At 41.4% G+C, this 13,740-nt stretch overlaps 1 protein-coding gene across 4 annotated transcripts in view; it reads right to left on the minus strand.

Moving 5' to 3' along the window:
• Positions 1–13,740, minus strand: part of svep1 (sushi, von Willebrand factor type A, EGF and pentraxin domain containing 1) — a 111,672-nt gene that overhangs the window by 45,031 nt on the left and 52,901 nt on the right. For all 4 annotated transcript variants that reach the window (XM_085398601.1, XM_085398616.1, XM_085398609.1 and 1 more), the window contains exon 5: positions 1,398–1,556. In XM_085398601.1, the coding sequence (XP_085254727.1) occupies positions 1,398–1,556 (159 nt within the window). The remainder of the gene's footprint in view (positions 1–1,397; positions 1,557–13,740) is intronic.

A 13,740-nucleotide genomic window follows, 5' to 3' on the forward strand; every position in this document is an offset into this window, starting at 1 on the left:
TTCATTTACTGCCCTTCATGTTTTTCACCACTATTCCTGAAAGCGATTACAGGCCACAAATTCCTACTTCACGAAACATATTTCTCTGTTAGGAAGCATGTTTATACACATTTTAAAATGTGTGTTCACCATTACAAATCACATGTTGGGGACAGAATGAGAGCAGGCTAGGACGCTCAAGAGACTTTCAACCTAAAGAGTTTTTGCCCTGAATACAGTTAGAAAGATGTTTCATGTCTCATCTGAACGGTTTCCTCAGTTCTAATAGCTGTTGGAAAGCTCCAGGTATTTAACCTCTAACGAAGCTGAGTACCTGTGAAGTGGCTGTTTGTTGTCCTATATGCAGGAGACAAGTATAGGAGAATTAAACAGAGGAGAGGAAAAGATACAAGGAGGCAAAGTGGGAAAAAGCAGGACACTTGTTGGAAAACTATGGAAGCTTGTTTCGGCCACAAATTTCAAGTTCGTTTTTTTTGTTATTATTTTAACTTCCTCCTGTCAGAATTGTTTTATTTTTTATTTTTAAAAAGGCAGAAAAAGGCTTCCATAGGAAAATGGGTTGGCTAATATGGGAAAAAACTGATAAGAACATCGGGAGGACAAACAGATGATCTGAAAAAATGCAGGAATGAGACACAGGCAGAAGAATAAAAACAGGAAGTAAACCAACAATAAAAAGTCCCACTGGAACATGAAAAGTAATTAAAGCATGATGCAGAGAGAGGAGAACACAGAAGGCTCAGGATGACATTTTATTTAAAACACACTGAAAACTCATACACAACACAGGTTTCATGATATCTAGTTTGTAGACAAATAAGATAGGATAGACTTTGTCCCTGAGAGCATATTCATCCTCTGCACCAAGGGATCAGATCAAATCTTTTAGATGAAACCTGGTGCGATCACATTGGGGTTCGTACCCTCCAATATCCCCTTGTGATGCTTTGAAACAAACAGATAAATGTTTTGCCTTCTTGTTTTTGAAGCTTCACTCACACACACAACTTACTGCAGTTTTATATTGTATCATTAAAGCTCAGTGAATCTATCATAATCTGCGGTTCGCCTATGCAGATTAAGCAAAACATTCAAAACAATTGTAATACAAGAATATTCAAATAATAGATGGTCTTGTAATAGAAGCTCTGGTTCAGGTGGGCTGAACAGGAAGAGTGCAAGTGGGGATTTTTGCATGTGAATATTTTTGCTCATGCAAACAGCTTAATTAAAAACACTGTTCTTAAAGCTAGAAAACACTAAAAACACTGTGTAACTCTCAATATTCAGAACAGCAGGACTAAAGTATTAAAGCTTTTAGAAAGGCAACACAGAAGAGACCATCATCCTGTTTCACACGTATCCACTTGCTTATTTAACGCATCGGATGCTTTTACCTTGGCAGGCCATGCCCATTGGCTTATAGCCCGGCTTGCAGACACAGTCGTCGGGGGAGGTGCTGCCAGGCTGGGAGGTGTGCTGGGCGTCAGGGCAGGGCAGGCAGGTGCTCACACCTCCCGGTGTTCCCTCTGGTTTATAAGTTCCAGGTGGGCATGCTGTTAAGATGAGAGATACTGCAGTTAAAAAACAAATCCCTTCTTAATTTAAACACAAGTAAGACACAAAGAGACATCTGGTAGGAAAAGAATTAGAATTAGAATTAGAATTCAACTTTATTGTCATTGCACATGCACAGGTACAGGGCAACGAAATGCAGTTTGCATCCATCCAGAAGTGCTTTAGTGATATAGATATATTACAATATATATTAGCAATAATATAGATATGTGAGTATATTACAGAAATGGGTCTATTATGGTATGTTATAATGTACACGGTATGAAGTATGTTGTGAATATTCTATAACTATAAGTATGTACAGGCTGTAGTGAGTACAAGCTATGTACAGGATATGAACAGGATATAAATATGAAAAACTATACAGAATATGAAATAAATAACTTTACAGAAATCTGAGATATACAGCTATACAGAAATGGGAACTATGCAAGTTGTAAACAGTTGTAGGGTTAAAAATTATCGTATGTACAGAATGATTATTTACACAGAGCTATACAGTAGTGCAGTTAAGATAAGTGAGGGTGTAGATAGTTTCTACAGAGGCTATATAAAGTGCTAGTGGTTGTGAGTGGTGGTTCAGTCCATGTTATTATTGTGTTTGAGGGTACAGTTGTCCATTGTGGGTGTGTGTATGTTCAGTCCATGAGTTAACGTGGGTCAGATGTCAGGAGGCAGAGTTCAGGAGTCTGACAGCTGTGGGGAAGAAGCTGTTCCGGTACCTGGTGGTCTTAGTCCGGAGGCTCCTGTGGCGCCTCCCAGAGGGCAGGAGGGTGAAGAGTCCATGTGATGGGTGACTGGGGTCTTTGATGATTTTCCCAGCCCTTTTCAGACACCGCTTCCTGTAGATGTCTTTTATGGCAGGAAGTGGTGCTCCGGCGATGCGCTGGGCAGTTTTCACGACCCTCTGCAACGCCTTCCGGTCCGAGGCAGAGCAGTTCCCGTACCAGACTGTTATACAGTTGGTCAGGATGCTCTCGATGGTGCAGCGATAGAAGTTCACCAGGATGTCTGAGGACAGGTGGTTCTTCCTCAGAGTCCTCAAGAAGAAGAGGCGCTGGTGAGCCTTCTTGACCAGCTTGGAGCAGTTGGTCGTCCAGGTGAGATCCTCGGAGATGTGGACTCCCAGGAACTTGAAGCTGCTCACACGCTCCACAGCCGTCCCCTTAATGTGGATGGGTGGATGTGGGTCAGCATTCCTCCTGTAGTCCACGATGAGCTCCTTGGTCTTCTCGGTGTTAAGCAGCAGGTTGTTTCTGTCGCACCACTCAGCCAGACGATCCACCTCCTCCCTGTAGGCGGCCTCATCGTTGTCACTGATGAGGCCAATCACCGTGGTGTCATCTGCAAACTTAATGATGGTGTTGGAACCATCAGCAGGTCTGCAGTCGTGGGTGAAGAGGGAGTAGAGGAAAGGGCTCATCACACAGCTGGACGGGCGTGTACAAAATGAAAGTTTTACTGAAATGAAAAACTGTCTGACGACTGCAAGACATCGAAAAGCTTCACGGACAGAAGTGAAAAATAGCTTCGCAGATTTATGAGCAGACTTTAATCATTTTCATGTCTGGACATGTAGCAGTGGAAAATCTGGCAAATATGACAAAATGATTCTTCTGGCAAGGTAAAAAAGAAGAGTCCAGCTCAAAGTTAATTATTCCAGGCAGGGAAAACGTTTGTGGCACTGAACACCATCTTTATTACAAAGAAATGCAACAATCAAAGAAAGCTTTATGAGCATCTAAACCCAGTTATGCACATGGGAAACATTAGAAAATCCTTTTTGATCACCTGCACTCATTCACAGGATGCAGTGTGTTTCCTATTAGCATCACCTGAGTCGGATCAGGTCACAGCACGCTGTGAGGCTGAATGAGGAGGAGGGGGTGGGGTCGAATGAATCTCGTTAAACCTTCTTTTATTCATAGATCAACTTCTGAAAACGGGTGCAGTGAAAATGAATCAAAATAAAGCTACTTTCTCATTTGGGTTGTAATAAAGAGCAGATTACCTGATTAATGACATAATTCACTGATGTAATCTGCAATGACCTCATAAGTCTCTGATGTTTAACTGCTTGGAATTACCTCTAAAAATCAGATTATGATTATTTGAATTATGCTGTTACTGGGGACAAGGGCTCTTACCAGCTGTTATCTTGGTACTTTCTCACAAACGATTATTTGAGCCAGCAATTCCCATAATTCACTGTGATTACTGGTGTATTTTGCAGTAGACCAAATGAAATGTTTTGTTTTTGTTCCTCTGTATCCACTGTGATGGAAGCTGTAGTCATGTGATCCTTGAAGATCTTTTCAGTTATTTAAGATTGTACACAATTTACCATCACGTCCTCTGGTAGAGTCAGGAAAACGCTCCCAGGATTACCTGCAGAAGTAACACTAACTAACTCTTGTAAAATCGAACCAGGTAGACCTTGAAGTCGGGCTCAGCCACAGTCCCACAGATCAGCTGATCTCAGTGCCAGACCACATTAGCTGATGGCTCACCCTTCTCTACATCAGAACAGCAAATCTCTTACAACGCACAGATCTAATTGGTTTATTACCATTAATCCCAACCCTACACTACAACAATATAAATATTTGCTCTTAAAAAAAAGATCTCTGATGTCTAAACAACAAGCTGACAAAAAAGTAACTGAAATGTTTCAAAAACTCTTTATATTTTTAACAAAATATCGAAATATTTTTGAGTTGTCAGTCTCCAAAACACAGGGTTAGGGGGAAAACACAGATGATTATTTCCCTCATGGTTACATCACTGCTCCCAAATTGTCTGCTTAATGTCTGAAGCACTAATTTTAACCTGAATAATTTTATTGTATCAGATTCTTAATAAATATATTTAAAACAATACCGTCATGTCATGTGCTGGTTTCATATCAAATATGTGTTGAGACAGAGGTTCAGTGATTGGTTGGCAACCATGCGGCAACCATCAGTTGCTAGGGAAAAAATGTGTCCCAGACTGGTTGGCAAGTGGTTGTGGAAGGTTGCTGCACTGAAAAGCTCCTTGTGTTAGCTTTGGTCACCAGCAGTTCACCTGTAGTTTGTAACACCAACTTGGACTTTCCAACCTTTGCCAATTACTCGCTAAGCGGCAGTAAAGATGTGAAGAGTGCGATCTGGAAACAAAGACCATTCACTTTCAGAGTAAAAGCTGTACTTTTGACAAGTATTGGCAATAATAAGACACGGGTTTCACTTTGGAGGTGAACGCTCTCCTTTTCCGGTATGCATGGCTCCGTTTCAAGTGTCACTACCGCTCAGTGTTACCTAGCCAGTGTTTTCAGACAATTTTCGCATCTACACAAATTATGGGTGATTACGGCAATCTGGTAGCAACTAAAGCAATGACTAGGAGGCTTTTGATGCACCACTCTCTTTGCGACTGACTTCACCCAGCAACCACTCGCCATCTAGTTGGAGAAGACCCCGTCCCCTAGCACTGACTCACCTCTGGGCCTGTGTAAATGAGGACTACAGCGGTCCTGACTAAACTATGATCATCATCGACAACCCCACATAATCAAACCCACATTTCCAGGAATTACTTATGACTTATGAATAACTCTTAGTGTTTAAGTGAGATTGCGGTTACAAGCTGAAAGAGTCGCAAAGATTCATATTGAGAAAGGACCAAAATATTGGAGTTAATTTGTTAATATAACAGTTGTCATTTCATTCCTGGCTGCTGCACCGTTACAAATGTCACGGTCTATTCAAGCACTTCCAAGAGTTGTTTGCATTAATTGGAAAAACAAATCCACAACACTGACGACAGCCAAATCACAACAGGCTCCAGAGAGGAGGGAGTTTCAGACGGTTTAATTTGGTGCCGTGTGTTTAAAACGAGAAAAATCATAAAGTCTCTAGATCCACACCCACACACATCGTTTAAACACGTTTAATACATTTTTTAAAAGTACATCCACGTGGGATATCTGATGGGATTGAAAACCCTTTAATGTTAGCACCAAGACTAATTATGAGCTTTAGTACTATTTTAAATAGAAATGACAGCAGTGGGAGCAGTAACGAGGTCTCCGGCTTTGTTAAAGAGAGACATTTAGCGAGCAGGTTTAATTATAAAGTGCAACAGAGAATCGACAGTACTAATATTCTTCACAACTCATTTACTCGCTGCTAAGCCAGAGGCCAGGTGTGACTTTCCACTGCTGAGCCAGTGCCAGCCTGGCCTGTCCCGACACTCGCTCCCTCCTCCTCGGCTGCTGCAGGTCAGCCAGGAGATGTTAACCGACTGTAAAGCAGGCACCGGCTGCTGGCACTGAAACGCACCCAGTAACCCACATCAAAACACACACACTCAAAGAAAAACCATGTGGCATACCTGCCCTGGTGCAGACAGCATGGGTCTGCTGCTCTCGCTTGATAACAAAAGCAGCTGATGCGTCTTCTCCTCAGTGTGTTTTTGAAACTCCGAGGAGGCATCTTACATAAGACGTAACGACAGCTGAAAGTGTCCTCTCTGTGCGAGTCCTCGGGAATCTGTTTTACGGCTTCATTTAAGGTTTACAGGAAGCCTAGTTAGTTTTAATGTGAATAATAATTCACCCAGTGTGCAACAGTGGAAATACTGTATCTGAAAAATATAAAATTTCAGTTCCTGGCAGGATGCATGTGCTGGCAGGTAGAAGTGCAGACACATACACGATGACTGTACACACACACACACACACACACACACACACACACACACACACACACACACACACACACACACACACACACACACACACAGTGTATAAGAGGAAAGGATATATGATGAAAGAACAAGCAGCTGTGACTCCTAAATAAAATGCTTTAAAAAATGGAAAGTTAACACACAGAAAACTTTGCGAACTTCCTTTAAAATGCATCAGAGCTCCAAAAGGCAGACCCCATATGGATACTAATTGTATTTGGATCCTGCTGAATTGTACAGCAGTCAAAAATCTCATTTTGGGTCCGTCTGCTTATTGCCTATGGCTGTGAAGTAAACTCTGGTGCACTGTACCCTTCATTTAGAGAGGAAGTGAACCGTCAGCAGCCAGATGACCATGAAACAGAAAGATCCCGCTGTGTTGGGACTGGGCTGTAACCATGTGGAGGGACGGCAGCTGGTCAAAGAAAACTAGTGTACCCAGTAATGATCTAAGGAAGGAGAAGAGACGGTCTCTGATCTGAGGCTGCTTATTTGAAGTTAGAGCAATGTTTGACTAATAATGAAGAGAAATACCCAGTAATAATATATGCATTTAAAACGAGCAGCTGTCTAAGTCTAATGGTGTCATGGTGCACAAGGGAGAAATATTACTTTAATAAAGGACGTTGTGAGACAGCCAAACACATTACAAGAAAACAGGCAGATAAGATAAAGAGCCTTTATCGAAATGGATGCGTGTTTTCCCAACGAAACACGTCTCCTTTATCTTTCTGTAAAGTGGAGGCCGACTTTGATTCTCTCAGCCGCTGACGTGACCTGTCTGCTCCACCCAAAACTAAACAAAAACTATGAGTAGACGGGCGATGAACTGATTCTACAACTGTACCGAAAACTAAAGTCATAGACCTCAATGTTTATAAAAGGATTTAAACACATCTGTTTTAGGTCAATTCTACTTCCACAATCCTGTTGTAGTAAAAATTCACTAGAGCAACAAAAGTGTGTTAAATAATCTGCAACCTCTGGGGCAGAGACACGAATCCAGCGCAAAAGAGCAGTTCCTCCAAAGGCCAAAAAACAAGACCTTCAGGTTAAACCACAAACAGAATGAACAGAGATGCTGTGACATCATCGATTGGTTTCTGAAGGCCTGTTTTGATGCATCACGATCAGCGTATTCACTGTTGATTCATTTTGAAAGATTGTGGTGAGGCGGGGCAAATCTGACTGTAAAGCCACTTGTTCAACGGCCAGACACTTTTCAATTCAAGTGGTCAGAGAGTGACTATCATGGGTACAGGATAGCTCTCCTTTTTGAAACATGGCATGACCAGGATTTATTAAAAAAACCCCACAATCCAGCAGGAAACTCAGCCGACAGTGTTTACAGAAGTCAGAAAACCGTTAACCCCTGGACCTCTCTACAACTGGAAGTCTTTCTGCAATTAGCAGACGGTATAAAACATGGGCAAAGCTTCCAGATCAGAAAATTAAGCCAGTGCAGAAGTGCCTTCAACCTTCCTTCTACCTAAAGGTTTTAAGATCTTATGGTATCTGTGGAAAAGGACTTCCAGTCCTATTGAGGTTTCATAGACATATGACAACTAACCACTTGTTGTTAACTTTGAATGTGTGACAATCAGGGTAAAAATGTAAGATCAAGTAAATAAGGCTGTAGTTACACAAGGTTTAAACTTAGAGAGTGTTTAAACAAGAGAGGAAAGTTTGAAAATGTTCATGCCTGTCTGAGAAAAGAGTATAAAGTGTGTAGTGAGGGGTTATACAGCTTTATAACATCTATAATAATTGTAAAAAATAAAGCTACTTCACGGATTTCACCTATCGCGGGTTATTTTTAGAACTTAACACCCGCGATAAACGAGTGACCAGTGTATTACCCAACAGGTTGGCAAAAACTTCTGTGTGATTAGTTTAGTTTTTTCTCATCTCAGCATTTCATCCAGGTTGATAACAGCGTCTAGGAGGAGTTAGAGAACAGTAAGAAACAGGTTTTGGTTTCTACAGCTCACATAGTCCTCACAGCTCACCTGTTTACACTGTTGTAATACTTAAAGTTGTGCATTACTGGAGGCTGGTGGATGCTGACATAGTTCACTGGGTATCATGTTTGCAGTGCTTATTTGATAAAGTGATTATTTGATGACGATAAATGTGGCTTGTCTATGCTGTTTATTCTAAAAACTCTGTTCTTCTTTTGTTGTGTTTTGCATGTATATGTTAGCACTAATTAGCAGATGTGTCTGTATTAAATGGAAGATTTGCAAATTAAATCTGAAGGAATTCCTCACAAGCAAACTCTCTACATCTGCTTCCTGTAATGATCATAAAAACAACAACATGTTCTCCACTTTAGTAGAAACAGCCCTCATCACTGATATAGATCAGGGTCAAACTTTACTTCTGAAAACAAAAACTTCTAGCTTGTGAGAATTAACTGTCTAAAGCGTCGCTAACACATATTACAGGAAAGAATAAGAATACACTCTCTCAGCATTAAATATTAAGCTGAAAAGAAAATGACAAAACCAAGCACAGGCACGTTCATCTGTTAAAGTCTTCTCTCTTAATATGAAGTAAGTCATTTAAACTGGCAGACATGTCATGTCCGGGAGCCAAAGTTACTATCACATGAGAATCTTTTTTTTTTTTTGGTCTCAGGGGGAGAGACTGGGTTCGATTAGCCGGGCCTAAAAACAGACCGGGACGGAAACGATGAAAGGAGATCCAGAGGGAAAGCGAGAACATCTGCCTCCTCAGCCACAAGGACAAACAGGCAGAGAGGGAGAGCGGTTTTCATCTGAGAGATACATATTCTGCTTAGTCCAAAAAAATCCACAAACACATGCTTCAAAACACACAAGTTAATCCATACAGTACTTGTGCAGCCACTGCTTCCCACATGCTATTCTGAACATAAATCTTTTATGTTTTACAACAAACTGAAATAAGACTGTAGTCAACTTTGAAACAATCTGAAACCTCAAAAAAGTTGAGTCATGTCAGTCACTGTGGTTGCTAAGTCACTTGGCAACACACTTTTTAATTACTGACTGAAATTAGCACTGAAATACTCCAAGCTGGTATCAAACAGACAGCTGTTGATTTAGGTTCTTGGGTAGATGTTTCGTGGTCCTCGTGGTTTCCTTTAGCTCTTAGTCATTCCTGGTGTTGGCCTTTATTTTTCACTTATCTTCATGTTTCAGTGAAAGCAAGCCATCTTTTGTTTTTTTCTTGCTTTATGTTTGTTTTCATGAATCTCGTTGTGATTTTCTGCTTTTCTATGTTTCCCTCCTTTGAGACTGGCTGTCCAGAGGCCTGTACTACAAAGCACAATTAATAGGTTAGCAAGCGATGTAGGGTTTAAGATCAGAGTTTTCTGCATCTCTTGTTTTTACCTGGCTAAAATCACCATGGTAACTGATGCCCAGCATCAGGAGCTGGTTATGTTCAGATTCCCAGTTTGAAAGTTCCACAATTTTACTATTAATTTTATTTACTGCATGTTTTCTTTGATATAGATTTACCGCTGGATGTTTTCTGTCCGCATCTTGTAAAGCAGTAGCTCACTAAAATGAAGCCCAGCTTTGAAATTACAGCAGTGCAGACTGTTTGTTGCATTGTCACTGAAATGTGCATGTATTCATTTGGTGATGGGGAAATGTATGAATGTGTTTATACTTGGTTCTAATCTGCTGGAATTGCAGCTACTTCAACAAAGAACACACAGAAAGAAATAGCTGTCACATTAGAAATAGAGAGTAGCAACGAGAGCACACTCAACAATAAAATAATTAACTGGAATTAAAGTGTTAATTTTATCATCGCTAAATCCCAATATTAACAAATTTCCTGTAGTATTAATTTGTCTTATTTGTAACATTGTTGCATTTTACTGTTATATTTTTAAATTCGTTTATCACGTTTTTGTCACCATCATCTAATAACATCTGTGTTTAGAGTAGGGGACACTCATAGGGATCATTTTCTGCCAAAGAAAAGATACTTGTTATCACTGTTTTAGGTTTTATTGAGCCAGCTAATGCTGACTAAAGAAAGCCTGGCTGTGTTGAGCTTTGTTTGTAGTACACTCCTCAGGTTACGTGTTAACCATAAGTTACCACAGTGATTTAGCCAACTAAAAATACAACCACTTTCACAACACAGAAAACTCTGACTTTAAACTCAACATAGCTCGGCAAGCCATTAATCTTGCTTTGCAACACACCCTTGGGGGTTTGCATTTGGTCAATAAATCATCTGTTTACTTTGTCTGCCTTTGTGTCCTATATTTGGGCCCACAATATCCCCTGACAAGAAGCTTACATTAAAATACTCATTTCTTAAATGATACAAAAAAAGAACATTGTACTTTTCAGAGTAAGACAGTGAAAATGTCATTATGCGACTGGCACAAAAATCCACACACTGCAATGACAAGGCTCGCAGACAGAAAACTATGTGTGTCATATAAATTTTGGATTTAGGAAAAATAAATGTTGATGACACAATGGGTAGCTAACAAATCCAATAATAAAAGTGCAAAATAGTCCAGCCACCCTGTAATATTTGTGATGCTGTGACCCAATTCTGTGTCTGCCTTTTGTCCTCAGAGCAAAACAATAGGGACCAAGGAACTCCTGCAATACTGCAAACAGGCTGCCAAATCTGGACAGAGGCCTGGCCATTTGTGGTCAAAGGCCCTCTCACACGAGAAATGCTGTTAAATTGGAGCTGAAATTCCAGGGTTTCCACTGCAAAAACAATGTTCACATGCAAGGAAACTTCTCCTTCTTAGCCAAGGTTTCCCATACACACTTAAGAAGCATAAATAGACAATGGAAACAGACAATTAAAATATATAGTCTGGGCTACACAAACAGACACTCACATAAAACCCTGACAGGCACATGAAGGAATGCTTGAAAAGGTTCGAATATTTCACCTCAGGTAAGTGGTCCATGTATACATTGGAGAAGGCAGAATACCTGCATCTTGCACAGAAATGATCTGGACCACCAAGGAGGCTGAAACTGGTGGAACTTAACGATGTGAAGAACATAAACGACCAAAACACAAAGTGTTTACCCATGAAGGTAAGAAAGCTAAACACATTCAAAATTATTGGCAGATTAGTGACACATTCAGTTGCAAACTCCCCCATCAAAGCATTAAAATGGCCTCATTTACTTGGGGTTTAATCCAAGGTAAACCTGACAGGTAAAACCGTCAGGATTTACTACAGAGGTGCGGTATATAAATTCTGTGATTGAAAGGCATGAAGTTATTTTTGCAGCTGGCCTTACTGCACATGTGCTTGTGGAAGTTTAAGAGCTCTTCAGAGATGAGAGCACTTACAAGAATCACACAGTTGTTACTCAGGTTTTCTCTATATGGAAGATCATCGAGCATCAGGATACATGGTTGAATAACAGAAGAATTTGGGAATTCCTGTTGTACAACGAAGCTGTCATTTTCAAGTGCATCAACAACAGAGAAGTGATGCCAAGAAAAACAAGAGGAAATTACAAATACAAGGTCAACAAAAATCATTTCCTGGAGAAGTGGCCCTCAGAAAGATAACAGAACCCTTCTGGCTCTAATAAAACCACACTGTCGGCAGTTTATTATGAAGCACGGTGATTCCTGCAGCAGGTCCGAGACCTCACACGTGACGCCTCTCCTTTGCTTTTTGCCCTCATATGAACAGAAATCCAAAGCAAGATGTGTGGCGTGTCTGTGTTTCAGATGTTAAAGGTCACAGGAATTTTCCAACCTTAATACATGGGTCACCTGAAGCAGGAAAAGTTTGGGAATCCCATCTTCATGGATTGCCAGGAGGCTCTAAATCCCATCCCCAGAGTCTCGCTTAAGTCTGTTCTCCAGCTGGATTGCAGAGTGAGAAAGGAGGCTGGGGGCGAGATCTGGCTGTTGCACAGCTGTCCACCTACACAGCCTCCATCTGGGGGGAGAAGAGACCTCCACAGACCCCCAATCCCAAGAATGTGAAACTTCTACACGAGAGGAAACTAAGGAGAGGAAACCGAGGAAGTTCAGTGGCAGCCGCATGGCTGTTAGACTGCTTATTATTCAATCCTATTCTTAAAGGAGAATGACTTCGCCACAATTGCTATGTATCTCTTATGGATTCCCAAGGACACAGAGACTGTCCTGCTTGCTTATTACAGACTGCAGCATCACTGGGAATCACTGGGAGAGAGACCCAAACCGCTTAACAACTGTGCAAACACAGGTTGGTCTCTGGTCTGCTGTTCCTGATTACAGATGTCAGTATGCTGAGAAATGTTGTGATAGCATGCCGCAGTATGATCTCAGTACACTTGGGACGACGTAGCACCGCACTCAGGATGTTAACACCAACATGTTTTCATATCCTTTTCAACTGTCACGTCACTGTTTCACCAAAAGGCGGTGTTATTGGACCTGCATGAGGACATACAGCACATACACATGCAAAAAACACACCAATGCAAACACACACATAAACTTGCCTCAAAGTTGGCGTTGGCGTTCCCCTGTTGGGTTTTGGAGTTAAAGGAGCAACTCACCTAGAGGATACATGCTCATACAGCATATGCAGCAGGGGACTGATTGTTTCTGAGTTGTTTTTTTCTAAAGGTATGTAGCTATTTTCACGCATGCACTGTGGCCATGTCTTTAACCTGCTCCATCCATCCATCCATCCATCCATCCATCCATCCATCCATCCATCCATCCATCCACCTGAGACTGGCCCAGGGCCTCCTCCCTGTAGGACTTGTTCAAAAAACCTCACCTAGGAGGCATCCTTGTCAGATGCCTGAACCACTTCAACTTTCTCCTTTCGATGTGGAGGAGTAGCTCTGAGCCCCTCTCTGATGACTGAAATTTCATCCAATCTCTAAGCCCAGCCACCCTGCAAAGAAAGCTCATTTCCAGCGCTGCATCTGCAATCTCTTTCTTTCAGTCACTACCCAGAGCTCGTGACCACAGTTGAATGTAGGGATGTAGATCGACTAGTAAATCGACAGCTTTGCTTTTACACTCAGCTCTCTCTTCACTACGATGGACTGATGTAGTTGTGTTTTGTTTCTACCACCCTTCCCTCTGCTTTCCCCATCTACTCTGTTGTCAAAAATATATCTTTAACAAAACAGTGTAATTGTGGACCTGAATCGAGGGGTTTTACTGAGATAAGGTAGTTTATGTACATGAAGAAAATCTAAACTCTTGTACAAATCTCGCAGCAGCTGACTGCCTCCATCCTCAGCCTGCAACGCTTGGCAACATCGTGCATCCCTCTTCATCACCTCCCTCCAACTGGAGAGACTTCAGTCAACAGATTGCACACAAACATACATGCATACACCTAGTGAAGGCGTTGTTAAGTGTGAGGAAATAGGTGGGAGCTGAAAGAGCACTGGAGAAAATCCAGAGACAGATGAGGGTCACAGA

The sequence above is a fragment of the Rhamphochromis longiceps genome, linkage group LG3 (genome assembly GCF_057381845.1).
Source record: "Rhamphochromis longiceps isolate RC_006_pf linkage group LG3, R_longiceps_female_GT1.1, whole genome shotgun sequence".
In the NCBI taxonomy this organism is placed as follows: Eukaryota; Metazoa; Chordata; class Actinopteri; order Cichliformes; family Cichlidae; genus Rhamphochromis; species Rhamphochromis longiceps.